This window comes from Anolis sagrei, chromosome 2 (genome assembly GCF_037176765.1).
Source record: "Anolis sagrei isolate rAnoSag1 chromosome 2, rAnoSag1.mat, whole genome shotgun sequence".
In the NCBI taxonomy this organism is placed as follows: Eukaryota; Metazoa; Chordata; class Lepidosauria; order Squamata; family Dactyloidae; genus Anolis; species Anolis sagrei.
The window spans coordinates 1,834,391-1,862,248 of record NC_090022.1 but is presented as its reverse complement, the minus strand read 5'-3'; the positions used below and the strand labels follow the sequence as shown (position 1 = coordinate 1,862,248).

At 45.6% G+C, this 27,858-nt stretch overlaps 1 protein-coding gene across 1 annotated transcript in view; it reads right to left on the bottom strand.

The window, feature by feature from the left end:
• Positions 1–27,858, bottom strand: part of COL11A2 (collagen type XI alpha 2 chain) — a 141,299-nt gene that overhangs the window by 36,359 nt on the left and 77,082 nt on the right. The window contains exons 20-43 of the mRNA XM_067465616.1: positions 26,017–26,061; positions 22,155–22,208; positions 22,012–22,056; positions 21,231–21,284; positions 19,223–19,267; positions 19,070–19,123; positions 17,486–17,530; positions 14,940–14,993; positions 14,568–14,612; positions 12,340–12,393; positions 12,125–12,232; positions 11,956–12,009; positions 8,876–8,929; positions 8,641–8,685; positions 6,870–6,923; positions 5,927–5,971; positions 5,191–5,244; positions 5,017–5,070; positions 4,093–4,146; positions 3,853–3,960; positions 2,461–2,550; positions 1,345–1,398; positions 589–696; positions 62–169 (exon numbers count right to left, since the gene is read on the bottom strand). Of these exons, the coding sequence (XP_067321717.1) occupies positions 62–169; positions 589–696; positions 1,345–1,398; positions 2,461–2,550; positions 3,853–3,960; positions 4,093–4,146; positions 5,017–5,070; positions 5,191–5,244; positions 5,927–5,971; positions 6,870–6,923; positions 8,641–8,685; positions 8,876–8,929; positions 11,956–12,009; positions 12,125–12,232; positions 12,340–12,393; positions 14,568–14,612; positions 14,940–14,993; positions 17,486–17,530; positions 19,070–19,123; positions 19,223–19,267; positions 21,231–21,284; positions 22,012–22,056; positions 22,155–22,208; positions 26,017–26,061 (1,485 nt within the window). The remainder of the gene's footprint in view (positions 1–61; positions 170–588; positions 697–1,344; positions 1,399–2,460; positions 2,551–3,852; positions 3,961–4,092; positions 4,147–5,016; positions 5,071–5,190; positions 5,245–5,926; positions 5,972–6,869; positions 6,924–8,640; positions 8,686–8,875; positions 8,930–11,955; positions 12,010–12,124; positions 12,233–12,339; positions 12,394–14,567; positions 14,613–14,939; positions 14,994–17,485; positions 17,531–19,069; positions 19,124–19,222; positions 19,268–21,230; positions 21,285–22,011; positions 22,057–22,154; positions 22,209–26,016; positions 26,062–27,858) is intronic.

Sequence of the window (27,858 nt, the reverse complement as noted above, 5' to 3'; positions counted from 1 at the left end):
AAGATGGAGTGCCAGCTTGGGAGGGATGAATGCCCGCCTGGAGGACACGGGGGCCTCTTACCTTGTCTCCATCCTCTCCGGGGCCACCGGGGGGCCCTGCAGGGCCAGGGAGACCGACCGGACCCTGGACGCCATCACGGCCGGATGGACCGAGGGGCCCCTTCTCACCCTGTCAGTGGGGGGCAGGCGGGGTGGGAGACAGAATAAATGGCTTAATTGGGCTGCATTTATACCTTGGGCTGCATTTGGACTTTGTTAAGGCTTTATATCCGGCATGGGCCTCCCCGCCCCAACTCTTCTAAAATATTATAATGCACTTTTATTCTATTCTGTTTTAAATGCATTGTGTTCTTTAAGGTTTGCATCTCACTTTGGGAGGAAGGGAGGATATAAATTAAACACACAAATAAAGACATTTAGAGGAATAGTCCGATTCCCGTATCTGACTGGCGTTCAGCAAAGGCGTACCGTAGGGATGTGCTGGAGATCGAGACAACGAACGCCATACCAGAAACCGGTGCCACTCCCCAATTCTTCCGCCAGACACAGGCCCCCCATTCGCCCCCTCACCAAATTACCCTGACTTACAGGGACGCCCTTCTCTCCGGCCGGTCCGGGGGGTCCTTGGGGGCCAGGCCTCCCTGGGGGTCCGACGGGGCCTCCTGAGCCCGGTCCCCCCCTCTCGCCCGGAGACCCCTGGAAAGACAAGGGAAAAGCTGCTATCAAAGAGAGCCAAAGAAGGATGGGACCTAGGGTAGGTACACAAAACCGGTGCAGATGGGTGAAACCTCCATGAGAAAGAGACCTAGAAGTCTTATTAGTGAACCACAAGCAGAAGAGTTGGCCAGAATGTGATGCAGCAGCTCAAAAGGCCAACACAATTCCAGGCTGTATCAAGAGGAGCCTAGATGGAGGGAAGCCCTAGTCTCCCTCTCTTCTTCTACTTTGCCCAGGCCTCCTTGCCTGGAAGAATATCCCTGTGTCTGTTGTGGCTCAGCAAGTGGCAGAGGAGTTTCCTGATGATCTTTCAGAGGATGAGGGAATGAATGGGTTTCAAAGTGAAGAGTCTGCTAGTGATCAGAGGGAATTGCAGGCCAAGGAAGCTGTTGTTTGGGATTCCAATGCTCGTTCCCAGGCAACAGAAAGTGAAGATTTCAGTTCCCCTGTGAAACAGCCTTCAGCTGATGGGGGGTTTTCCCAAGAAGCCAGATTAGGCTTGAGAACGGAGGGAGTGAAAAATAGATTAATTACACGTTCTGAAAGAATCCATGGGAAGTCCTTGAAGTCCAGGTGCATTTGGCGTGATCTCACGGCCTCTTGGTCGAGCTTAAATTAGGTACTTACCGCAGGTCCTGGGGGTCCAGCTGGTCCTTCATTGCCTTTTAGCCCTGGTCCCCCCTGAAAGGGAGAGGAGAGAGAGAAATGGAGCTCAGCCAAACAGCCATTGGCATCATCATCATCACCATCATCATTATCTCCTCCTATTATTTCTTAATCAAAACCCATAGCAGCTAAATGCTTTGGTTTGGATGGTGTCTTCTTGGATGACAGGAAGTTGGATTGGATGGCCTTTAGAGGTCCCTTCTGTCAGAAATATTAAAAATATTAAAAATTAACTAGGCACTTTTAATTACAAAAATGTGAGTCAAGCACTGAAAGAGTTAAAGAGATGCAACGACTCAGCAAAATCTGCAATTCTATATAAGTAGGTGTGCCTGTAGCATAGTAGGCTTCCGTGTTAATTTGCCTCAGTGGGAGAAAGGTCTCAGTCTGTGAGAGAAGGCCTCACTGTATGAGGTAAGCCTTAGTCTGTGAGAGAAGCCTCTGTGTGAGGTAGGCCTTAGTCTGTGAGAAGGCCTCAGAGTTTGAGAAGGCCTGGTGTGAGAAACTTTGGTGAGAGAAGCCCCAGGTTGAAGGCCATCGTGTGTAAAGTCGTGTGTAAAACTATTGTGTGAAGCTCCTGTACAAGTTTGTTGTGAGAGGAGGCTCTGTGAGAGTGAAGCTGTTTATCTGCATGAGGAAGAAGCCCAGCGTGGAAGCAAAGAAGGAAGTATCAAGGACTTTATTTGTGGGTTGTTGTAGGTTTTTTTGGGCTGTAGGGCCATGGTCTAGAGGCATTCTCTCTTGATGTTTTGCCTGCATCTATGGCAAGCATCCTCAGAGGTAGTGAGGTCTGTTGGAACTAGGAAAACCTTGTGTTGTGAAAACCTTGTTCTTGTAAATAGTGCAACCATATTCTTTTGCTATAGCCTCCAATGTGTGTGGGCTTTCTCTTCTTTTTATCACTTTTGGGCTACTGGTGCTGGGTCACTCTGCTGCTAATAAGTTACTCTGCTAGACATTCATGGGGAGGGTCTTTTGTTAATACGCCCTCTTGCCTAAAACCTTCCTGCTCTAGAATTGTATGATTTCTATGCCCCCCCCCCAGTGAATGTATGGATGTTTTGGGGAGCCCCCTACCGGTGTCCCAGGAAGACCCCTTTCTCCGGGGAAGCCTCTGAGTCCGGCTGGACCGTCCTTCCCGGGACCTCCAGGCAGTCCAGGGTCACCCTGAAAAGAAAGGCAAAAGGGAAAGAAGGCAAACATGATTCACTCCCAGGAGTCGGAACCCATTCCCATGTAGCACAGCTGCAGAAAAGGCCAATGGGATTGCCTGATCCTTGGAAGATGCGTGAGTTTTTTTAATGTGTGGAAGTCAATGCACAACTGATCAACACATAGTTTTCACAGAGTGAGGTTCCACTGGTGGCATAGTTTAACACGATGATAGATTGTCACCTTGTCATGGTGAGGGTGCTTGTGTGCTTCAATGAACCTGCAGGCACAACAACCAGAGTCGTGCACTCCCAGGAGTGGCCGCGGGGGAGGTTCCAGACCAAGCACAGTCCGAAGACCCTCAACGGCGGAGCAGGCGGAGGATAACATGGTACATGTTACAACGACTGTGAAGGTGGAAGAAGGCTGTAACAGATTGCCTGATCCAGAGCTCATGATCAGCATTCCTCATTATCAGTTGACCACAGCTGGACACATTGGACGTCCGAAGGCTCAAACGTTGCACAAGGATGGCTGAGGAGCATTCTTCTTTCTCTCTATATATACCAGTATGTATCTATACAGTGTTCCCTCACTTATCACAGGTTTTACGTTCCAGGACCACTCGTGAAAAGTGAAAATCCGCGAAGCAGGGACGCTATATATGTATATCACGTTCCGATATACAGAAGTGAGTAGAGATTTAAAGGCACTGCACACCTATTTTTGCTAGCTATCTCTGCTTTGCTTTGCAATCTCTCTTGATTGGCCACCTCTCAAGAGGGAGGGTGAGACCCCCTTCCACACTCTATCGTTGCCTGGAGGTGGGATTAGAACACCACTTTGGGCAACGGCAACCATTCATAAACTGGGAGGCAAAAACCCACAAAACAGCGAGTCCGCAGAAAGTGAACTGCGAAGTAGCAAGGGAACACTGTATATGACATTGTTTGTCCCTCCAAGTCAACCCCCCCCCCCCAAAGAAATGCCATGATCTCCTTTTAGATTGTGGTTTGCTGAATCTCCGGAAGCTGAGAATGGAGTTTGGACTGGATGGCCTTTGGGGAGCCCTTCCAACTCTGGTGGGAAATAGACTGCCTCAGAGTCCAGTGGAGTCTCTAAAGGCTTTGCAGTTGGAAGGACTTGAATTGCATCTTCCTGGATGAGTGGAGGTTGGAATGGATGCCCTTTGGAAGCCCCTTCCAACTCTAAGGGAATGGAAAGTGATTGGACTGGATGCCCTTTGGGGTCCCCTTCCTTTGACTATGTGTTTCCCCGGGCCCATTCCCAGCCCACCACCCTCTGGCCACTTCTTACCTTTGTCCCTTCCTTCCCAGATGGCCCAGACAGCCCTTGCTCTCCCGGGGGCCCAGGGGGCCCGGAGTGGCCCCTCTCGCCCATCTGGCCCGTTTCTCCGGAGGCACCCTTTTGGGAGAAAGAGACGGGCGGTGAAGGGGAGGAAGGGGGTCTTTACGAGGGGAACCCATCTCCATCCCTGCTTCAAAAACCCCTCCCGTTCCAAATCTGCCCCCTCCTCAAATGCAAGGAATCACTCACCGGAGCTCCCACCACTCCTGGGCCGCCCGGTGGCCCCGCCTTGCCTTGGAAGCCCTGCGAGGAAAGGAGAAACAGCTCTCAATGCAGACATCCTGGGAAACCTTGCAACCCATCACAGTAAAGCGAGCATTCCTTAACCAAAGAGTACGGACTTTGAAATTTTTCTACCCAATTTTTCATCCCAATTTTTTCATCCCTATGAAACATTAGGAAGAACCTCTTGGTTATAGGAGATGCTTAAAGAATGGAAGAGACTGCCTCAAGGAGGGGCTGGTGATCTCTCCTTCTTTGGAGGTCCTTCAAAAGAAATTTTATGAGCTTCTCTCAGGAGGGGGCTGGACTAGACTGGACTTGATGACTCCTTGTGGTCCCATCATTCCTCCCAATTCTACAGGATTGTGGGTTCTGCCAGTCTGGCTGATTCTGCTCCTTCAAGAGGGGTTGGGTGAGTTTGCCTCAGAAGGGAACTGGACTAGGTGACCTTGGGGAACTCCCTTCCATCCCTCAGGTCCCATCATTCCTCCCAATGCTATAGGATTATGGGTTCTGCCTGTCTGGCTCATTCTGGTCCTTCAAGAGGGGTTGGGTGAGTTTGTCTCAGGAGGGAACTGGACTAGATGGATTTGGGAACTCCCTTCCATCCCTGGGGTCCCATCATTCATTCCAATGCTACAAGACTGCAGGTGGGGAGGCTTCTCTCAGGAGGGAACTGGGATAGATGACCACTGGAGGGGCTCTCTTCTCTCCTTGTGGTCCCATCATTCCTTCTAATGCTATAGGACTGTACAGAGGGGTCTTTCTTTCTTTGGTGGTCCTTCAAGAGAAGTTGGGTCATGCATGGATCCCTCCCTCCCACCGGATGACCTCTAGGGGTCCCTTCCATCAATGCCTCATTGACCTTTGGCCTGCTTTGCAGTCACTCACCACTTCTCCTCGCTGCCCTGGGTGTCCAGGGAGACCATCCTTCCCGGGGGGACCCTGCAGGAGAGATATTTGGGCAAGAAGTCAACACTCAGGAGGGAAGGGAGGGAAGGAAAAGGGGCAGAACTCAATATTTGGGGGAAACTTGGAGGGTCGTACATAAAACAAGATACTCACTGGAGGTCCTTTGGGGCCAGGGAAGCCGTTGGGTCCTTGGGATCCAGGGAGCCCCTGAAAAGGTGGAGAAGGAGGAGAAGGAGGAAGAGGAGGAGAAGGAGGAAGGAGGAGGAGGAGGAGGGAGGAGGAGGAGGAAGGAGGAGGAGGAGAACAAGGAGAATCGGTGAGGATGGATGGAGTGACGTGGGCTGCTTATGGAGAGCAAGTGGATTTTTGTTCAACTGCAACCATCTCCCCTAAATAGCACTGGTCCTCTGAGTCTATGGGAGGCATGGGCAAACTTTGGCCCTTCTTCCAGGTAATTTGGACTTCAACTCCCACAATTCCTAACAGCTTACTTAAGTTTGCCCATGCTTGATCTACCTGAATCTCTTAAAACAACCTGGGCCCATAACCTGTGGATACAGATCTGGATTTAAGGATAAATGGGCATTACTGTGCCTGTGTGTGATTCAAATTTCTGCAAAGTGGAGGACCTACAAATGCATAGAGAACTATTCTGTCAAGGAATTTCTAGATCTTTGAGGGCAATCCTACAGTCCACTTATGCCATCCTTCCTTTTTTCCCTGTATCTTCCCACACTTGTCAAGCTGCACAACTTAGAGACCTCTTATCCTCACAGCCCAGGACTGGGACAACTCCCCCAGATCCCCAATTGCGACCCTCCCAGGCGTGAGTTTTATAGTAACCACCACAACAGCAGTAGTTGAATTCTGTTGTTATTGTTCCTCTCACCAGTTCGCCTGGAGGCCCAGCTGGCCCTTCACCACCGGAAGTACCCTGAATGGGAGGCAGAAAGGGAGAGCAAAGTGAGACAGAAGAGCAGGTGTAGACATTAAAAACACTGGCACTCATTCAAGGCTAGCTTGCAAATACACATCTCTAGAGAGAGAGAGAGAGAGAGATCCATGAAGGAGTTCTCCAGTGTGACCATATGGTCAACTTCCACCAGAAATGGTGTACAGAGTCACACTGGAGAACTGGGAGGTTGCTTGGGGGAACACTTCTCTCTAGGAATCTCTAGTCTTCCAGTGCCCCTGGTAGGGTCATCTTCCACCATTAGTTGGCACTGGAAGGACACCAGAAAATCACTTTTCCCTCCAGTATGAAATGGTCTGGGCCTGGATCTATGTGTAGATATATAAACAATGGGTTTGGGAGCATCAATATCTCCCTGAATGCTTCCAAGTTCCAGGCCTCAAATTGAATTCTGTCCCACTATTTGCTCCCCTTGATTCCTACGCAGACCTTTCATGGTCAGGGGCAATCTACTAAAATATCATTTGCTTGGCTCAAGCCTATGGAATCCTGGGAGTTGTAGTTTTACAAGGACTTCATCGTACTCTGTCCAATGAATCTGGTGCCACACCAAACTATAATTCCCAGGGTTCCACAGCCCTGAAACCAACACGGTCAAAGTGGTGCCAGACTGTATTGATTCTAGAGCATAGAAGCACCTGTGCACACAAATACACAAAAATCAACCAATCGGTCAATCTATTAAGAAGGGAAATGTTGCCCAGATGACCCTGAGGTGGAATGACTATTTTGATATATCTATGCTGTGATTTTTAAATGGCTCTGTTCTTCTTTAATGCTGCCAGGAGCCTTGTGTCCCATTTGAGAGATAGAAGCACAATGTCAATGGAATAAACGCATGTGAGAAGCGGTGACCCACCTTTGCTCCCGACTTTCCCGTTGCTCCTCGAGGCCCTCGCTGGCCCCTGGGGCCCTGCAAGGAAAGGGGAAAAAGAGGGGAAAGGGGTGAAAAAGAGACCTTTCAAGGAAGGTAGAGAAGAGCTTTACATGTCCATCCTAGGCCTTGCAAACTCAGCTCCTGACTCCACCTATATCAGGCATGGGCAGACTTCAGCCCAGGTATTTTGGACTTCCAACTCTGGTAGGCTGTTAGGAATTGAAGTCCAAAACACCTGGAGGGTCAAAGCTGGGCCATGTCTGATTTACATATATAGCACTGGAGGTATTATACATGTTCGTATCACAAAAGACTCCTGCATGACTTAATGGATCTGGACATACCCATCATCATCCAATTGGTGGAATTTCCTCTGAAAAAAAATCACCTATTCAGGGCTAAGCCCCCCCACCCCCAAATAATGAATAGATTAATGAATATATGCAGCGCTCAGATAAAACCACAAGAGCAGTATGTAGATTTTGTGTGTGTGTCAGGAGAAACTGCAAGTGGCTTCTGGTGTGAGAGAACTGGCCATCTGCAAGGACATTGCCCAGGGGATGCCCAGATGTTTTACCATCCTGTGGGAGACTTCTCCCATGTCCCTGCATGGGGAGCTGGAACTGACAGAGGGAGCTCATCCGCGATCTCCCCAGATTGGAACCTCCAACCTGTCGGTATTCAGTCCTGCCCACACAAGGGTTTAACCCATTGCACTACTGGGGCAATGTATGTAGATAGAAAAGACTCAGAGATGCATTGGAAAATTATAGACTTTACAAATATCATAATACAGAAATTCCTGGAAAATTGGAAAAATTGGTGATCTGCTGGAAAATACTGACTATGGATTGTATGATAAAAACAAGCAACATAGTACATAGATTAAATTAAGTATATAGATTAAAATTGTATAATGACATTTATATTGCTAAGAGAAAAAAGAACTATAGAGCCAGATTCAAAAATAAGGGATGTATTGGAAAAATACCAACTTACAAATTGTATGGCAAAACTTATATTTCTGGTAAAATGTGTCTATTAAAAAACAAATCCTTCCAGGGAGCGAGACTGAGAGACCAATTGCCCAGGTTTCTTTCATTCCAAGAAAGTGTTGACATTTATGTGATATTGAAGACCTGCTTTGGATCTCAATTAAGAGATCAAAAGTTGGGTAATAATAATCATAAACTGTGGTGCAGCTGGCTGGGAGTCAGCTGCATTAAGATCACTACTGACTGAAAGGTCATGAGTTCGAAGTCAGCCTGGGTCAGAGTGAGCTTCTGACCAATTTGTGTAGCTTGTTATCGACCTTTGCAGCCCGAAAGACAGTTGCATCTGTCAAGTGGGAAATTTAGGTACCACTTTGTGGGGAGGCTAATATAACTAATTTACGAGGCCATAAAAATCTCCAGCAAGCATGCGGGGAATGAGGAAGTACTTCATTGGTGTCGTAGATGGACGGTGAAGCGACAGCTCCCCTGGTGGCCAGAAAAAGATGGAATGTTAAATAGTCTCTGGGTGTCTGTCTATATATGTTGTGTGTCTATGGCATTGAATGTTTGCCATGTATATGTACATAGTAATCTTCCCTGAGTCCCTGCGGGGTGAGAAGGGCGGAATATAAATACTGTAAATAATAATAATAATAATAATAATAATAATAATAAATAAATAAATAAGAAGAAGATTCGTAAGAATAAGAGTAACCACCTCCATATTCTTTTATCCCCCCATTCAACCCATTACTTACTGTGGGTCCTCGCTCGCCTCGGGGTCCAAGTTTCCCAGAAATGCCCTGTGGAAAAGAATAAGAGCAAGACATTGGGCGGATCCAAATCTTTCCAAATCCTGGCAAGTTGCCCTTTCCCTTTGTGATCAGTCTTTCTGGGGTTCCCCCAAACTGGACTGCCCCCTGTAAGTGCCATGCCATGCCCCCAAAGAAGGAAGTGGGGAGTACTACGTATTTGGAGAGAAGGCTTTCTTACCCTGCCTCCCTTCTCGCCGTTGGTCCCTGGGAATCCTGGGAAGCCTTGCAAACCCTGTGGGAAACAGAAACACCGTTAGACATACAAGTAAGTCCGAAAACCTTTGGCAACGAACTAATGTTTCACCAGGTATCTTCATTCCTTCTTCTGTCTAGAGGTTTTTGAACAGCATTAACATTAGGAAAATGATATGGGTTGATTTTTTTACTGATTGCTACAACGTATACAGGGTTTCCTCACTGCTTCGCGGTTTGCTTTACGCGGACTCGCTGTTTTGCAGATTTTTAAAATAAATATTAATATTTATAAAAAGAAAGGGCCTCAGAAAGGGAGGCTGGTGTGTGGCCCCTCGTGTCCTGTCGCTGTTTTTGCTCATTCTGTCGGTGGCTCGGGATGCAAGCGGACATGCTTTGTCCTCCTTCTTGTTCTGGGCAGGGATGCAGCCTACCGGAGACTCTGCTGCCACCCCAGAAACATCCAGTCCTGCCTCCCTGGCCTTACAATTAATATGGCATCTGTCACACCTCAGAGTAAAATCATCTTGCTTAAGACACCAAAGAACACACTGTTGCAACTCGGAATAGGCTTCACCTTGCTTCTAAACACCACCACACAAGAGTTGTGGTTTTATAGTTTATTGAGGAAAAAATCCAAGTCAAAATAAAGAATAAGCATTGCAAAGTCCCAGAGATTAAGGTTAAATGCAGGATACAGTTCCAAAGATCTTCAGGTAAAAGCAGGAGACATAATCCTATTGGCAAAGTTCAAACCAGAGTCCCAGGTACAAGCAATGAAACATTTGCCCCAAGAATCACGATGCAAGAAATCCCAAGCGCACTGCTTTCCAGGCTAAGGTTATTCCATGAAGCTTTCAGGCTAATAAGCTACGTTGAACTGATGCTTTCACAGAGTTTCCAGGAGGCCTAAATACCTTTCTAACATCAAAACATTAGGCTCTCAGCATCATAAAAGCATTGCGATGACCTCGCACCAAGCTAACCTCCCGTCTGCTTGCCAGATGCAAATTCCACCTGACCCCGGAGATCAAGGCAAGCTTCTCGGGTCAAATCCTTGTCTGTACTTTCGGTATCATCGCGGTAAGGCACCGGCTCGCTATTTGCTTCATTAACATTCATTTCTGGTGAAAACAGCTGTGTTGACACTGCACTGTCTGTGAGAGCCTCAGAAGCAGGCTCAGAGATTTGAGGCACAGACAAAGAGCCAGGAAGCTGAAACCCAACAGGAATCTGAATCCCATCATCCTCATCGTCAGAAACTAGCTCAGCCACAACACACACCAGCAGTAGTCTTTATGGTTTATTAAAGAAAAGATAAAAAGTTCAAAAAGGCAAAGGTATATCTCAAAAGAAAAATCCAAGGTAACATAGGCAAACAAGATCCATGAAGACAAAGGTCAGGCCAAGTCCCATGAGCACACGGCAAAGTCCTAAAACATGAACATGAAAGCGGCAAGATAAATCCAAAGTCTCTGGGTTGAAGCAGGAAGTTGCTCTGACACTGAGGCAGATTCAAACAGCCTGTTTAATACTCTTTGGACAACATGAAGGCGTTTCTATGGCCCCGAACCTCCCTCTCTCATCTGCTAGCAATCCTGACACTCCTTCAAACCTTGAATTCCAACCGATTGGCTCAATCCAAACCTCCGGCTTCATCAAGGTCAATTCCCTCATTAGTGCTCTTTCCCTCATTATCAGGCTGAGAACTATCTGGCTGAGAACCGTCCTCCCTTCCTGCTGAATCCTGCACCTGGCTCTCAGTAGTTTCACTTTCAACAGCGTCATCTCTTGCTGTGGGAAACAACTGAACTTCTGCCCCCTGTTCCTGGTCTTCTTCATCTAACACAGGGACATCATTGCTTTGCACCTGGCTGTGAATCCGAATCCCATCATCCCCATCATAATCACTCTGAGATTCCAGCTGAGTCACAACAGCATCCCTACTTTGCGGATTTTCACTTATTGCGGGTGGTTCTGGAACGTAACCACCATGTTAAGTGAAGGAACACTGTACATTACTGTTAGACTGAAATGGAGGAAGAACAAGTAAATGGAAGAGTTTACAGGCTTCAAATTTAAGGACCCAACAATATGCATTTTGGGTAGTTTGTCTTAGATTTTGTAAGATGTTCTAGTTTGAGTGTTATATATTATGAAATCTGCTTCCTATGTACTCCCCCCCCCCCCCCGCACTTCTCAATATAAAAGTGAAAATATATATGTATGCTTGTCCCACAAAGGCTCCTCCGTTGCCTGATGGATCTGGACCGAACATAGCACACTTACTTTCCTTGGTCAAAGTTAAAATACTGGCAGGATTTCAAATGAAAGCAAAACCCCTTTTTGGGACAAAGGCCACAAAAATGAATAAATACATGCAGCACATAGGTGCAGATGGCAGTACATAGATGCAATGGATTAGCTGCTGGCCTCCATGTATGTATGAATGTATGTATGTAGTGCTCAAATGCAGCCACAAGATGGCAGTGTATAGACAGGAAGGATTAGCTCTGGCCTCTGAGGATGTTTGCATGCTTTCATTGCTTGGATGTGACCACAAGAGGGCAGTATAGAGATAGAAAGGATTAGCTATTGTCCCATAGTAATGTATGTATGCAGAGCATAGACTGAAAGGATTGGCTACTAGCAACCAAAATGACATTCCCTTGAAAAGTCCCAGGATGAGGGTTATCACGAGACGAAAAACACAGCCCTGAAGGTCATGGTTAGGACATTAATCCCTAAAGGAAGGAAGCAATTTAATGAAGATGAATATTTTGGAAGGTGTGTGTGTGTGTACACCTGCACCTTTATTTGAGGCAGAGAAAATGTGACTTCCAAGAAAAGGCCAGATCTGGAACCGTTCAAGTGATTAGGCCATGAGCCTAAAATCGAAAAGCTAAGAAATAGTATTTCCAAGTAACAACAGGACAGAATGCATATTTATGCAGCACTGGATACATAAGTTAGTTAGTGTGTGTGTGTGTGTGTGTATATACCATACTATATATAGAGAGAAAGAGCAGGGGTATAATGGCCACCCCGTGGGGGTCTCATACTGACCTTGGGGCCCTGCCGCCCCGGATATCCAGGCAGACCCGGCACCCCGAGCTTTCCCTGCAAGAGGAAAAAGAATGGGAGACATTGAAGTGATTGCAAGGGGAAGGTCTGGTCTACAGAGAAAACGGGACCTGGTGTGTTCATTCTTTCCATCTCCAATTTGTTTGCTCACCTTTTCTCCCAGAAGCCCAATGGGGCCTGGGTCTCCTGGGGGTCCCGTCCGTCCCTTGGGGCCTTCTGGTCCATCTTCACCTCGGGATCCTGGGACACCGGCTTCACCCTGAGTTTAGGCAGGAAGGAAAGTCAGGGAATGAAGCCACCACCCGGGTCTCCCAAGAGATTATGTCTTGAGAGGGGTGCAGGACCCCAAAGTGGGGGTGTTCTTACCCGGTCCCCTTTGACGCCAAAATCGCCCTTCTGCCCAGAGAAGCCCTCTTCTCCCTGCAGGAAAGAGGAACAAGGCAGCAGAATTATGGACAACTCTTCCACCAGGAAACAAATCTCATTATTAATTATTGGTTGCTTTTAAGGCATTATACATCAAAACATTATACACCAAAATCAATGTAGTATTTTTTAGCTAAGCGACAATGATGAAATAATACAAGAAACGCAATGGAATCAAATAGGATCCTTCTAAATATTAGGTAGAACCTCAAAGTAGTCAGAACTCTTCAACAGTATAATATGCTGCTGCCTCCGAATCTGGTGGAGTCTCCTTCTCTGGAAGTTTTTAAGCAGAGGCTGGATGGCCATCTGTCAGGAAGGCATTGATTGTGCTTTTCCTGCAAGCCAGAAGGGGGTTGGACTGGATGGCCCTTAGGGGTCCCTTCCAATTCTATGATTCAATTAATATTTAGCAAAACACAATGAAAAACAAGTAGCTTTGATTTTCTTAGACGCTGAGAAGGCATTTGATAACTTACAGTGAAACTTCATGCTCGCAGTAACAGAAAAAAATGAATATGGAACAAAAACTTTGGGACTTGAATAAAATAAATTTATAGCTGACAATATGCAAGAATACAAATAAATTGCCATGTCATGTCATTAAGGAGACAAAGTGGGGTCTGTGAATGTGTAGTGAATGTGTGAAGGGTCCTATGGCAGAAACTCTAAAGGTGTTACCAGGAAACCATAAAATGGAAGGGAAGGAAGGCAGGCAGGCCTTTTCTCTCATGGTGTTAGGAGGAGATCAGCATGTTTTATGATCCTAGGAACAGTGGACATGCCAGGCTTCATATAGGAAATCATAGGGAGACCTTTGAGTCTTCACAAAAACATGTTTGGTAATGGCATCACTTCTGCGTATTAGCAGTAAAGGTCCTTTGGAAATAACGAGACTCTTCATTTAATGGTAATTGCTACGCAAGGACTACCGACATAAATGAAGAATTAACAGACATTTGTTAAATAGAAAAAGGAACAAGACAAAGACGTTCACTTTCCCCACTAGTTTTTTAACACGGAAAGTACTACTAAGAGAAAGAAGATAGAAATAAGAGATGAAAGATGGGAAGATCACAAAAAAAGAATCAATACAAAGGAGAATGTTTGCAGATGATGTAATGATGGTCTTAGAAGATATTAAGAGCAATCCTGAAATGAGCCTGTCACTGGGGTTTCTTGGCATGATTTCTCCAGCAAACCCTAAAGGGTCAATGGTATGTCTAGCTCAAGCTGTGTTTCCATGGATGAGCAGGGATTCGAATCCATCTCTCCCACAACCCTAATCCAAGGCTCAAAACATTCCACCATGCTGCCTCTTCCAGATTGTTCTTGGCCAGATCTATGTGGACCTTTCCTCTGAGCCTGAGAGAGTGTGACTCATCTAGGATCACCCAGTGGGCTTTCTGGGATAAGCAGGGATTCGAACCCTGTTCTGCCCAAGTCCTGGTGTTGAGCCACAGTGCAGAATTATAGCTCAGCACAGTAGGATTCTGGGGTGTGTAGTTTTATGAGATATCTTTAGCCTTCTCTGCCAGAGAGCTCTGATGCCACAACAAAACACAAAGCCCAGATTCCTGTAACTTTGAGACAGAGCAATGAAGTGGTGTCAAACTTTTCATTCTGCAGTGTGGCTACAGACTTAGTCCAACATTGCTCATGATCCTAGCTGCCTCTCCTAAATGTAGTAGCTCCCAAGACATAGAGAATCCAAAAAGTATCCTTGATGAATAATATTTTTGCTGAAATTCTAGCAAAGAGGTGACACTTAAGTGACAATATTAGGAGCGTTGTGGACATCCTAGAATACTACGAGGCCCATAAGGAAAAGCAAGTTGCTTTAGTTTTCTTAGATGTGGAGAAAGCCTTTGAAAATGTATACTGGCTATTTATGCAGGCGGTCATAGAGAAGGCAAACGCTGGACTGAAGTTTCAGGAATGGATCAAACAGAACTATAACAATTAAGTGCTCAAATTAACAGAACTATGATGACCAATGTGCTTGATCACGGGAGAACTGACAAAACCACAAAGGGTCTAGATAAGGATGGCCTCTTTCACCATCACTGCTCTCTGAAAACGGGGAGGATTGTGTCCTTCCCGAAGCTGAAACCCATAATTAAGGTTTTGTGGCTTTCCTTGTATTATGTATTAAACCCAGGACTTACCTTCTCGCCCTTGTGACCCTTCAGGCCCCGGATGCCATCCATTCCCTGGGAGACAGGTAGAGAGAGGTAAATATTACGGCAATTATTTGATATCAATGCAGGTGAAAACTCTCCAAATCCCACAGAACTTCCAAATCTCTCCTTAAATTGAGCCCCACAAAATTCTCCCTAAATCCAACTTTGCCAGTCTGGAATCCAATAGATATGGAAGCCTGCAGTGGTCAGTTGACCATATTGGACCCCAAGCATGAATAGGATTTGGCTGGATCTGGATAGGGTCACTTTTGCTCCTCGTGGCCACATCCCACCCACTCCCACCCCAGCAGCCACAGATAACTGCAAAAGCCACACAGGGAAATGCAGGACACCTACCTTTGCACCACGGGGACCTGGGTATCCAATTGAACCCTGAGGACCTGATGGACCCTGGAAGACAGTTAATGTTATATGCAATTAACATATATTCCTGGCTTTGTTGCCCAGGTGACACTGGGGACGCTGTCCATCTGCTTCCTCCCTTCCCCAGCCTACTTCACAAGATCTCCTTGAGAATACTTTGGCAACAATGGCTCTTTGTGGCTCTTTCTTTTCTTCCAACCTTTCCCACACATTGAGTCTCATTTATTCATTTATTTATTTATTTATTTATTCTTTATTTACTTTATTTGAATACCGCTGTTCTCAGCCCTTAGGCGACTCACAGCGGTTAACAACAAGAACAGCAAAAATTCAATGCTACCATCACACAGTATAAAAAACAGTTAACATCATATTATAGAAAAGTATACAATTAACAACAATATACAATTAACACCAATAGCCATTCGCTAGCGTCTCATTACTAAAAACATGATCCAGATCCGTCATCCATTGTTCCATTCCTATTGTTCATTACATTCATTGCACTGACTATTTGAACGCCTGCTCAAACAACCAGGTTTTCACTTTTTTGCGGAATACCATTAATGATGGAGCTAGTCTAATGTCCGTGAGAAGGGCGTTCCACAGCCGCGGGGCCACCACCGAGAAGGCCCTATCTCTTGTCCCCACCAGCCGTGCCTGTGAGGCAGGCGGGATCGAGAGCAGGGCCTCCCCGGAAGATCTCAAAGTCCTGGTGGGTTCATAGGCAGAGATGCGGTCGGATAGGTAGCTTGGACTGGAACCATTTTGGGCTTTAAAGGCCAACGCCAGCACTTTGAATGGAGCCCAGTAGCAAATTGGTAGCCAGTGGAGTTGGCGCAGCAGGGGGGTTGTATGCTCCCTGCGCTCCGCTCCTGTTAGAATCATGGCTGCCGAGCGTTGGACTAGTTGAAGCTTTTGAGCCGTCTTCAAAGGCAACCCCATGTAGAGAGCGTTGCAGTAGTCTATACAGGATGTAACTAGAGCGTGGACTACCGTGGCCAAGTCAGACTTCCCAAGGTACGGGCGCAGCTGGCGCACAAGCTTTAGCTGTGCAAATGCTCCCCTGGTCACCGCCGAAACCTGGGGTTCCAGGCTCAGCGACGAATCCAGGATCACACCCAAGCTACGAACCTGCGTCTTCAGGAGGAGTGCGACCCCATCCAACACAGGCTGTAACCCTATGCCCTGTTCGGCCTTATGACTGACCAGGAGGACCTCTGTCTTGTCTGGATTCAATTTCAATTTGTTCGACCTCATCCAGACCATCACAGCGGCCAAGCACCGGTTCAGGACCTGGACAGCCTTCTTAGTAGCAGGTGGAAAGGAGTGACAGAGTTGGATATCATCCGCGTACAGATGACACCGCACCCCGAAACTCCGGATGATCTCCCCCAGCGGCTTCATGTAGATGTTAAACAACATGGGAGACAATATTGAGCCCTGAGGAACCCAACAAGACAAAGGTTGTGGGGTTGAACAGGTGTCTCCCAGTAACACCTTCTGAGATCGACCCTCTAGAAATGCAAAACAGTCCCTCCAAGGCCCATTCCCGCGAGGCGTCCCAGAAGGATACCGTGGTCGACGGTATCGAAGGCCACTGAGAGGTCCAGCAGCACCAACAGGGACACACTCCCCCTGTCGAGCTCCCGGCGCAGATCATCCACTAAGGCGACCAAGGCTGTCTCGGTACCATGTCCCGGCCTAAAGCCAGACTGTGCCGGGTCCAGATAATCCGTGTCTCCCAAGAATACCTGGAGGTGTGAGGCCACCACACGTTCCAAGACTTTAACAAGGAAAGCAGGGAATAAGTAAAGTATTTCTTTAAAGTGCTTTTTTACTTTCCTGCTTTTTAATTATCTTCAATAAAATGATTGTTTCCCTTTCCAACGGTGTGGTGTTTAATGTCAGAGGGCTTTTCCTATCCTGGAGTGCCACAAAGGGGTTGCATCATTCATTTGTCCCTTACTGATGACAAGGCAACTCGTAGTTATAAAAGGAGAGAGGAAATGCTCAATCTGTCTCTAGCTGAGTGAACCGCATCGTTAGTATAGCTCTGTATCTACCGATTGATTGTGGATCAGGGGATCCTGATCTGTGAACAGCTGTAAATAGTGCAACATGTCAAGATTAAAGCCTCCTGATATTTTGGATGAAAACTGAATCTGTGAGTTTTCTAAACAGTGTGCTAAAATACTCTGCTCATAAAACTGATTAACTGAGCAAAACTGCTCGTCGCTATGAATAAACTCTGCTGTTTTTATTTGTCTCTGTGCTATTTTGTCCAGTGTGCAGTGTTTCCAGGGTCCATATGAGTGGAAAACTATAGATCACGCACATATCCCACAACAATACTCTCAATGAAATTGGTCTCCAAAGGCCTTAATAGATAGACCTGGCACCTATAGAAACATCCTCCCAGTAGGAAAATCCCCGAGATCTTCTCATCCCACTTCCTTGTTCCATTTCCCTTCACAACGGCCCTGTGAGGAAGGCCGGCATAATCAGAAACCACTCACCTGGTTCCCTTTGGTTCCTGGGTGGCCCTCTTTACCTGGGTGGCCCTGAAAGAGAAGAACAGAAACCCATTTGGTATTCATTTCATTTCATTGACCCCACAATTGCATTGGAGGACTTGGCAAATACCTCTCTAGGAACTTTTAGGTCCTACAACACAACTCCATGGAACACTGGGACATGAAATGTTTACTCCGATAGCCTTTGGTTGTACCTGGCCAGGAATATATATACCTTACAGATTCAAAGGTCTTAGTGTACAGTCAGTTCTCCACATTTGTGATTTTGACTTTTATGGATTGGATTATTCATAGTTTTGATTTTAAAAAATGTTCTCTCTAGGAATCTTTATATCCTTCAGCATGACTCTATGGTTAACTTCCTCCATTGTGCTGGAGGACTGAGAGATTTCCAAATAGAACATATTATTAGAATATACCCTCTCTAGGCATTCTCCAGCTCCTATAGTGCAATTCTATGGTATAGTGCAATTCTATGGTATGGCAATTCTATGGTGCAATTCTATGGTATGCAATTCTATGGTATGCTCAGGGGTGGTTGAAACAATAGGCAAGATACGCATTTGCGTATAGTGCCAATCCCCGAGGGGCGCTCTTGAGGCACCCTCAGGAGGAGGCCCAGCCACGGAGTGCTGAGGCGGCTGCCGGCTCCCTGACATCCCGCCTCCAGCTCAGCACATCTCCCCCAACACTCCCAGAGGGGAGCAGGCTGCACAAAAGCTTCCTCTCAGAGGAGGAAGAAGAAGGACAGACACCTCTCTGGGAGCGCATGCGCAGCATCTAATTGGCCCCTGCACCTGCCCTCAAACCGAAGAGGCGGGGCGGAAACTCCAAACACTCTCCCCTCTCTTTGGAACTTGATTCAGGGGCCAGCTCTGGGTACACTTCCACTAGGGGTTGACCATAGAATTCTACTGGAGGATCAAGAAATTAAGGAGAGGTGTCCTCTCTTAGCTTATATAAAGTCCTCCAATGCAATTCTATGTTATGCTTTTGCTATTAGCTGATCATAGAGTTATTCTGGCAGACCTAGAACTGTTAGAGGGGTCTCTCTAGGCTTTTAATCAGTCCTTCAGTACAGTTTTATGTTATGTTTCCACCAGACACTAACCATAGAGTTGCTTTGGAAGACCCAGAAAAACTGGAGAAGTGGCTTCTCTGCATTTTCCAGATTGTCCAGAACAATTCTATGGTACGCTTCCTTTGGAAGTTGACCAGAGTTGTGCTGGAGGACCTAGAAATGCTGTGCAAGTGTTCTCTCTAGGCATTTTCTAGGTCTTCCAGCGCAATTTTTTGTTATACTTTTTGTACTTTGAAAACAGCTTTCAGTATTTTATTGAGGATAAAAGGGGAAAGTAGGAAATGGAGAGAGAAACCAGGACATTTCAAGAGAAGATGGAAAGATGGGACAGCAGAGGATTAATTAGGGCTATCATTCCAAAATTGGAAGGTACTCCAGAAAAAGCAAGAGGAAATGGCCTCTCAACTATTTCCTATTAAATCATGGGGGTATTTATTGGGGTGGCTTATTAAAAGGAGAAAAGAGGATGAAGGTCTGGTACTTACCGGCGGTCCATCGGAGCCAGGCATCCCTGGGAGACCCGGTTTTCCTGTGGGGCCCTGAAGAAGGAGAGAAGAAGGAAGGGTCAGGTCAGATATGGGGTCATCTCACCTTTTGGAGTCATAATATTTTGGGGTCAGAAGGCTGGCCTCTCTCACCTTTTCCCCATGAGGTCCCATGGGGCCTTGGGGTCCGGCCAGACCCTGGAAAGAGAACACAGAACGAAATGAGGGCAGGCAGCATTAGCAATGTGCAACAGGACTCAGGAGAGGACAACATGGTCCATTTTCTTTGGACTATAGTTCCCAGACTGCCCAGTGACCGCAGGGAAATTAAGCTGGCATCCAGAGGTTCATGGACTACAATCCCCAGCAGCCATTGTCCAGGAAAAACAATGATGAGAAATGATGGGAACTATGGTTTAGTGACATCTGTGTGGTCTTGTAACTTACCCCACCCTCACCACCACCTTTGCTATGCACAGATGATATGTTATTGGTCATGTGTGACCTTCTGTCTTCTATGCTGGATTTAACAATGGATGTATCTACACTGTAGAAAGAATGGAGTCTGGAATCACTTCAACTGCCACACCTCAATGCTAAGGAATTATGGGAGTTGTAGTTTGGGGAGGCACCATCATTAAAGACCTTTCCCATTTTCTGAACATGGTTAATGTGTTCCACTTTTCAACTGATTCTATTTCTGACACCGGTCCCAAAAGAAGGTGACTAGGGACATATCCATGCATTTATGCAGTATTTGTTTAATTTCATTTAAAGTTATACTTTGGGCCAAGGTTGGGAATCATGTGGGTGTCCAGAGCGACTTGGACTTGAATTGTCAACAGCCACCTGTCAGTATCAACAATGGTGAGGAATGATGGACACTACAGTTTAGTGACATCTGTGTGGCCTTGTGATTTCCCTCCTGCTTCTGCTATATGTAGATGATATGCTATTGGTCATATGTGACCCTCAGTCTCCTTTGCTGGATCTGACTATGGGTGCATCTACACTGTAGAATGAATGCAACTGCTGCACCTCAATGCTAAGGAATCTGGGGAGTTGTAGTTTGGGGAGGTACAGTGGAACTGCAGCTGAGTGACATCTGCGTGGCCTTATGACTGTATGTAGATGATATGCTATTGTTCATTTCTGACACTCTTCTATAACATGAGGGTTGAATGAAAAGTAATGCCTTCACCTTCGTTACTTGGGTTTGGATGGGAATATTTTAAAAAGCAAACGCAGAAATAATCCTTAGAATGTGCTCTTTAACGACCACTATTCACTTTCCCACATAATCACCAGACAATTGGATAAATTTCTGCCAATGATGAACAAGTTTTCTGAAGCCGTCACGGAAGAAGTCAACACTCTGTTTCCGCAACCAGCGTGCACAGATCTTCTGACAGCCAAGCAAAGCAATAATGTGACCCACACGTTCTTGTGAAATGCCAATTATGCTTGAAATGTCTCTCTGAGTGATACGACAATCGTCCTGAATCAATCTGTCAACCTTTTGCTTGTGAAACTCGGTGGTTGCTATCACAAGACGCCCAACTCTTTGTTTGTCATGCAAGTCAGATGTTCCCACCTCAACATCTTTAAACTTTCTCGCCCAATGACGCACAGCACTCACACCAACACAATCACCACAAACAGCTTGCATTCTCTGATGAATCTCCTTTGGGGTGACACCTTCTACTGTCAAGAATTCAATGACTGCACGTTGCTTAAGTCTCATTGACCGACCATCTGCACAGGGCTCCATACTTCGCACTTTAACAACACAACCGTTCAATGCTAAGGTTTCCCGCCAAAATGGAACTGTAGAGGAGAGCCAGTACCTGCCGCATACCAGTACTGCCATCTGTTGAGGAGTTACGAAGGTGGGGGCATTACTTTTCATTCAACCCTCGTAAATCTGACTATGGCTTCACCTATACTGTAGTGTTAATCCAGTTTGACATCACAGGCCAGTGATCATCAGTGGCTTTGTTGAGCTTCTATATTCAAAGGCAATCTACACACCAATGGGCAGCAGATTTTGCTTTCGCATGCATTAAATGGTCCAGACAAACATACAGAGCCCTCTTCACCTTGGGCCATATAAGAGGCCATATACAGTGTTCCTTGACCACCTTGACCAGCTGCCACTTACCTGGGTTCCTGGCGTCCCTTGCTGACCAGGGGGCCCTGGTTCCCCTTGTGGACCCTGGGAAGGAGACAACAGGACACGTGAAACCCTGGACCACAAACCAGATACCAAACTACATGAGAAGGGGATCTGGGAAACCTGGGACCATGAGCCGGACATGGGCCAGGAGTCTATGATCCATTTGAATGCACATGGCATAAATTGTCAGTGTGTAATTCATGTATGATATGTGTTTAAATATAATTTTATGTGATAGGATTGTGATTGTAATAGAATTGTATTGACAGGATGTAGTTTGACACAGAAGGGTTCAACAGCAAAGGAACAAGCTGTGAGAATGTGACCCTGAGTTCTTGCTCTGTGAAAGATTAGGGAGTGCCAGAGATAAACTTCCTTCCAGCTGCAGTTTGTATTGGTTCCTATCTCTTTTGGTTTGTGCTCTTCACGTCTGTCCACTGATGGTGTATGTTGTCTATTTTGAGCTGCTTAAGTAAAGCTGAAAACCTGCTTTTACCGGAGACTCCAGAGTCCATTATTCTGAGCTTCTGCGATACTCTGCTAACGCTAACATAAGTCAAACTTGACACACAGTTCTCCCATGACCAACAGAAAATACTGGAAGGCTTCGGTGGGCAGTGTCCTTTGGTTTTGGAGTTGTAGTTCACCTACATTCAGAGATCACTGTGGACTCAAACAAGGATGGATCTGGACCAAACTCTACACAAATATATTGTCGAAGGCTCTACACAAATACTCAATATGCCCCGCTTTGGTAGCTACTCACCAGGTTGCCCTTCGGTCCATGCGGCCCGTCTATGCCCCGGACACCCTGTTAGGATGGATGGACAGACAAAGGAAACGGTCACTGGTGGGACGAGGAGCCTTGGGAGTTTGCTTAGTTGAAGGGAGTGCCTCCCCATCACTTACCGGGGGTCCTGGGATTCCTGGGGGTCCTTTGGGACCTAGGAGACCTCTGGGTCCCTAGAAGGAACACACAAGGAGGGAAGAGGAAAGCACAGTGTTAATGCGATACTTGGAAAATGTCTGCCAAAGTCACCTCTTGACCATGGAAACCATCTGGTCAGAGGGCCAACGTCTCAAATCTATCCAGACCAGGGAGGGAGAAAGAAAGAGAAATGTTTTGGAAAGAGCAACCTTCCACTAGCCTCCTACACTAGTTACTTGTTGTGTACATAATTCAGATTGCTTACTACTGTATTGTATATGTGTGTATTGGTATGCAGCTTTCCCTTACCTCTATGTTGTTTGAGGTTGTGGGAGGGACTGCAGACCATGTGATCAGATCTGGGACTATTCAGACTGAGACTCCATTTTTAGAAGTCACTCTATTGTATAGTTGGTTGTATTTAGGGTGTGCTCAGTTTGCATTAAGAGAGCATGAATTAGACATCAGACAGAGAAGAGACGGCAACAGAATGCCTTAGAAAAATTAGTGTTGAAACTTTCAGCTGATGAGCAATGTACCTGTATGCTGAATATATGAAGTTTGTATGTAAACCAACAATGTTACTGGGTTGTCGTAAGTTTTTGGGCTGTATGGCCATGTTCTAGAGGCATTCTCTCCTGACGTTTTGCCTGCATGTATGGCATGCATCCTCAGAGGTTGTGAGGTCTGTTGGAAACTAGGAAACTAATCACCTCTCAACAAAGGATTCCCCCAGGCAGTAACAAGCCACCCCAAAAAACTGTCGCTCCATCAAATGCTAATCAAGGTGGCCAATTGAAACATTCACACCTCCCTCCAAGAGTTATTTCTCCCACTCTGGACTTTCCACAGATATATAAACTCAATTTTCCTAGTTTCCAACAGACCTCACAACCTTAGAGGATGCCTGCCATAGATGCAGACGAAACATCAGGAGAGAGTGCTTCTGGAACGTGACTACAAAGCCCAAAAAAAACCTACAACAACCCAGTGATTCCAGCCATGAAAGCCATTGTCAAAACTATGCTACTTTTAATGAAGGCTACTTATTTTTGTCTCTTGAGAGCATGTTTTAAAACCACATATATTTTATGGGAGTGTAGATGTTTTGGGCACGGAAATAATACTTCTGAAGATTTACTATATATTTTCTGCCTTGGCGTAATCTTTGTTCCTAACAGTTCAAAGACACAACCAGGTGTCTCAGTCTTATCAGTGCACTTTGCTGGCCAACTTACTTCTTATCATCCCATTAACTGACTTCAGACACAGTTGTTTCTGCTTCAGTAGCGGCTCTTATCTTTATTTACATTGAAAAGGTATTTGAGTGAAATTTGCAAATGCTAAGCAAGGGGCTTTGAATGAAATTAACAGCAAAAGAAAAATATACCCTTTCTCTGTAGAAAAGGAGCGACAGGGAAGAAAATGTGTTTAAGAAACAAGATGTGACATGTAGAGTTCAAGCCTACATAGGAAGTAGTTGTGTTGTGGTTAAGTTCAAAGGTTGTGGTTAAGCGTAGAGTCTGCAGGTACAAGAAGGTACTTTCCATCAAAAGGTCAAGGCAGAGGGGCTGGAAAGAGAGTACTTTCCATGACCCCCAAAAATGTTCTTGTTTACTTGAGTATAAAAGTCAGCAGAAACAGAGGAGGGGCGCAGTAGTCACTTGAAGGCTAGCATCTGCGTATGCTGCCAGGCTGTCCGTCTTCTTCATGAAGAAACTAAAACAAACCTTGTTTTTTGATCTTTTTTTGGGACTGTCTCCTTCCTTACGTGTTCCCGTGATGTGGACCTAAGAAGACCCAATATAGGGTCTCTAACAACATTACATTCATTGCAATAACACTGACTTGTCAGCATGGTCAGATGCAAGGGAGAAGAGCCAAGGGGGAGAACAAAATGGTGTCTGCTCTATTTATACCCCCTGTTATCAGCTCATTAATTCAGCGTCCAGCCTCCTCGTCTATTGCAACATCTTCCTTGTCTCTTCTACACATACTTCATAATGCTCTACAACTTAACTCTTTCACCGCTATCAGCATGAAGATTTTAAACTTGCACAATACATATTGACATGACACGGATAAGTCTAAGAGCCGCCGCAAACTAGCGTCCTGCGAGAGCAAACTGTGCCAGCACGTCCGATGACGTCATAAGACTCTGCCTCTCTCTTCGCCTCTTTCTCTGCCTCTTTCTCCGTACCAGCGTGGTTTTTCCTTTGCTAGGGCAGCGATGCCAGCGTACTCTCGCTGTTGATAGAGTCTGGAAAACCAGGCTGCAGGCCCTCTGCAGTTATTGGTTTAGAAAGTATCTCTTTGGGTTTGGAGTCCGCCCTTTTTCCTAGAGTTGAGATCTCCATTTTGGAATCTCCCCTGCCTCCTTCAGTAGAAAAGAAAGCTTCAGATGTGCTGTTGGTCAGGCAGGGAGCTCTGAAAAACCCATTGTGAGTACAATTGAGTACAATTGAGATAGATCGAATAGCAATTGAGATATTCAGATAAATAGATAGAATAGGAATTGAGCAATTGAGTTATTAAGAAAAGCTATTGAGTTATAGATAGATATAGAGATAAAGAGAAGCTTATTGAGTTATAGAGAGAGAGATATCATAGAATCATAGAATCAAAGAGTTGGAAGAGACCAACTCTGGGCCATCATCCAGTCCAACCCCCTTCTGCCAAGAAGCAGGAATATTGCATTCAAATCACCCCTGACAGATGGCCATCCAGCCTCTGCTTAAAAGCTTCCAAAGAAGGAGCCTCCACCACACTCCCTCCGGGGCAGAGAGTTCCACTGCTGAACGGCTCTCACAGTCAGGAAGTTCTTCCTCATGTTCAGATGGAATCTCCTTTCTTGTAGTTTGAAGCCACTGTTCCACGTCCTAGTCTCCAGGGAAGCAGAAAACAAGCTTGCTCCCTCCTCCTCCCTGTGGCTTCCTCTCACATATTTATTCATGGCCCTCATCATATCTCCTCTCAGCCTTCTCTTCTTCAGGCTAAACATGCCCAGCTCCTTAAGCCGCTCCTCATAGGGCTTGTTCTCCAGACCCTTGATCATTTAAGTCGCCCTCCTCTGGACACATTCCAGCTTGTCAATATCTCTCTTCAATTGTGGTGCCCAGAATTGGACACAATATTCCAGGTGTGGTCTAACCAAAGCATATATTAAGTTATTGAAGAAAAGAAATTGAGTCATAGATAGAAACTGAGTTATTAAGAAAGGCAACTGAGATAAAGAGAAGCATATTAAGATAGTAATTGAGTGATTGAGTGATTGAGAAATAGAGATAAATAGTTATTGAGTACTATTGAGCATTACTTCATCTCCAAAACTGACCTTGTGCTTAGATAGAGGAAGACCTGTTCTTTCTAACCAGAGCAGCTCAGGGTTAGGGTGAAATATCTCAGGATTTTTTCTACCATTTGGAGAAAGGTTACCTCAGTAACTGAAGAAAAAGGGGAAAGGAAGAACATCTCTATGGTTTCTCAAATTGACTTTTTGTGTTGTAACTTTAGCAAGCTGTGCCAAGTTTGCCAAGGACTTTGGAAATAAACATTTTGTTGATGTTCATACCTTGACTGGCATCAGTTGCTGAAAGTATTGAGTTATTGCTTCAAAGAAAGACCCCCAGCGGTTCACCCAGATAAAGAGAGAAGCACATCTTAGTTTTAATGTTATGGGGTCTGGGTGTGACGGCGCAGATATGGAGAGGTTATGATCTCAAAGGTCACCCTTTTCCCAAAAGAAAAGGTGGGGAAGAAAGGGAGGGAGGGAGGGAAGAAAAGCAGGGAAGCAGAAGGGAGAAGGAAAACGGAGAGTCGTTGTATGTTCTTGTATTGACGTACCGGTTCTCCAGGAAGGCCCCGCTGTCCGACTTCGCCATCATCTCCCTGGAAGCAGAGGAAAGAGAAACCAAATCAGAAATCAGGGAATCCCATTGGATTCAAGGGGAGATGCCTTCACTTTTCGATAACCTAATTGTCTGCATTTTGAATAAATCAAGTAGCCAGTCCTTAAGGAACAATGGACTGATCTGCCAATGTTTTCTTTCTCCCTCCTCGGTGGTGTCACCCCAGTTATGGGTCCTCCTCGCTTGGCATATCGTTTATAATGTGTTCCACTTTTCAACCAATTACATTTCTAACAGTGGCCCTTAAAAGGTAAACATAGTCATATCCATGCCCTTATGCGTGGATTATTTAATCTATTTATATCTATATCTATATATATAAATGCTCTGTTTGTTTTGAGTAACATCATAACTCAAAAACCTCTGGACTGATTGCCACCAAATTTGGCCACAAGATACCTACCAACCCAAGGAGTGACCATCACTCAAAAATTGATTTTGTAATTTGGGAGTTGCAGTTACTGGGATTTATAGTTCACCTACAATCAAAGAGCATTCTGGACTCCACCAACAATGGAATTGAACCAAACTTGGCACACAGGACTCCCATAACCAACAGGAAACAGTAGAAGGGTTTGGTGGGCATTCACCTTGAGTTTGGGAGTTGTAGTTCACCTACATCCAGAGAGCACTGTGGACTCAAACAATGAAGGATCCGGACCAAACTTGGCACAGATACTCCATATGCCCCAATATGAACACAGATGGAGTTTGGGGGAAATAGACCTCGACATTTAGGAGTTGAAGTTGCTGGGATTTATAGTTCACCTACAATCAAAGAGCATTCTAGACTCCACCAACAATGGAATTGAACCAAACGTGGCACACAGGACTCCCATGACCAACAGGAAACACTAGAAGGGTTTGGTGGGCATTGACCTTGAGTTTGGGAGTTGTAGTTCACTCACATCCAGAGAGCACTGTGGACTCAAACAATGATGGATCCGGGCCAAACTTGGCACAGATACTCCATATGAACATAGATGGAGCCTGGGGAAAATAGACCTCAACATTTGGGAGTTGTAGTTATTGGGGTTTATAGTTCACCTACAATCAAAGAGCATTCTGAACCCCACCAATGATAGAATTGGGCCAAACTTCCCACACAGAACCCCCATGACCAACAGAAAATACTGTGTTTTCTGGTGGTCTTTGGCGACCCCCTGTCACCCCCCCCCCCCCAGGGGTCCCGACCCCAAGTTGAGAAATGCTGCCTTAAGGTCATCCATTTCCAACAGAAAACATAATCAAAGCCCTCCTGACAAAGAGCCATCCAGCCATAGATATAGATAGATAAATATATGATTCACACACACACATATCTATGTATATGACAGATGTAGTATAGATTTGAAAGGGACCCCTAAAGAAGGACAATGATATGTTGCATGTTCCAGAGGAGGCAAACCAGACAATCTCTCCATCAACACTGACAAAGAAACAACAAATAATAATGTTTACCCACAAGCATAAAGAAATTGCATAGATTAGAAACCAACACCTTCTCATTACTTTATTTTCCAGATCACCAGACTGGGCCACAGCAACGCCTGGCAGGGGACAGCTAGTTTAATGTAAAATTATACTTTGGGCCAAGCTTGGGAATACATGTGGGATACCTTGCATACACCCTCAGATTATGAATTTTACGTATTTTAATCCATTTCAATCCACGCTTGGTATATTGTTTCACCAAGTTTTCCACTTTTTTGACCGATTCCATTTTCTGACAGTCGTCCAGAAAAGTAGTTCATGCTTTCAGTGTTTGAACTGCTGA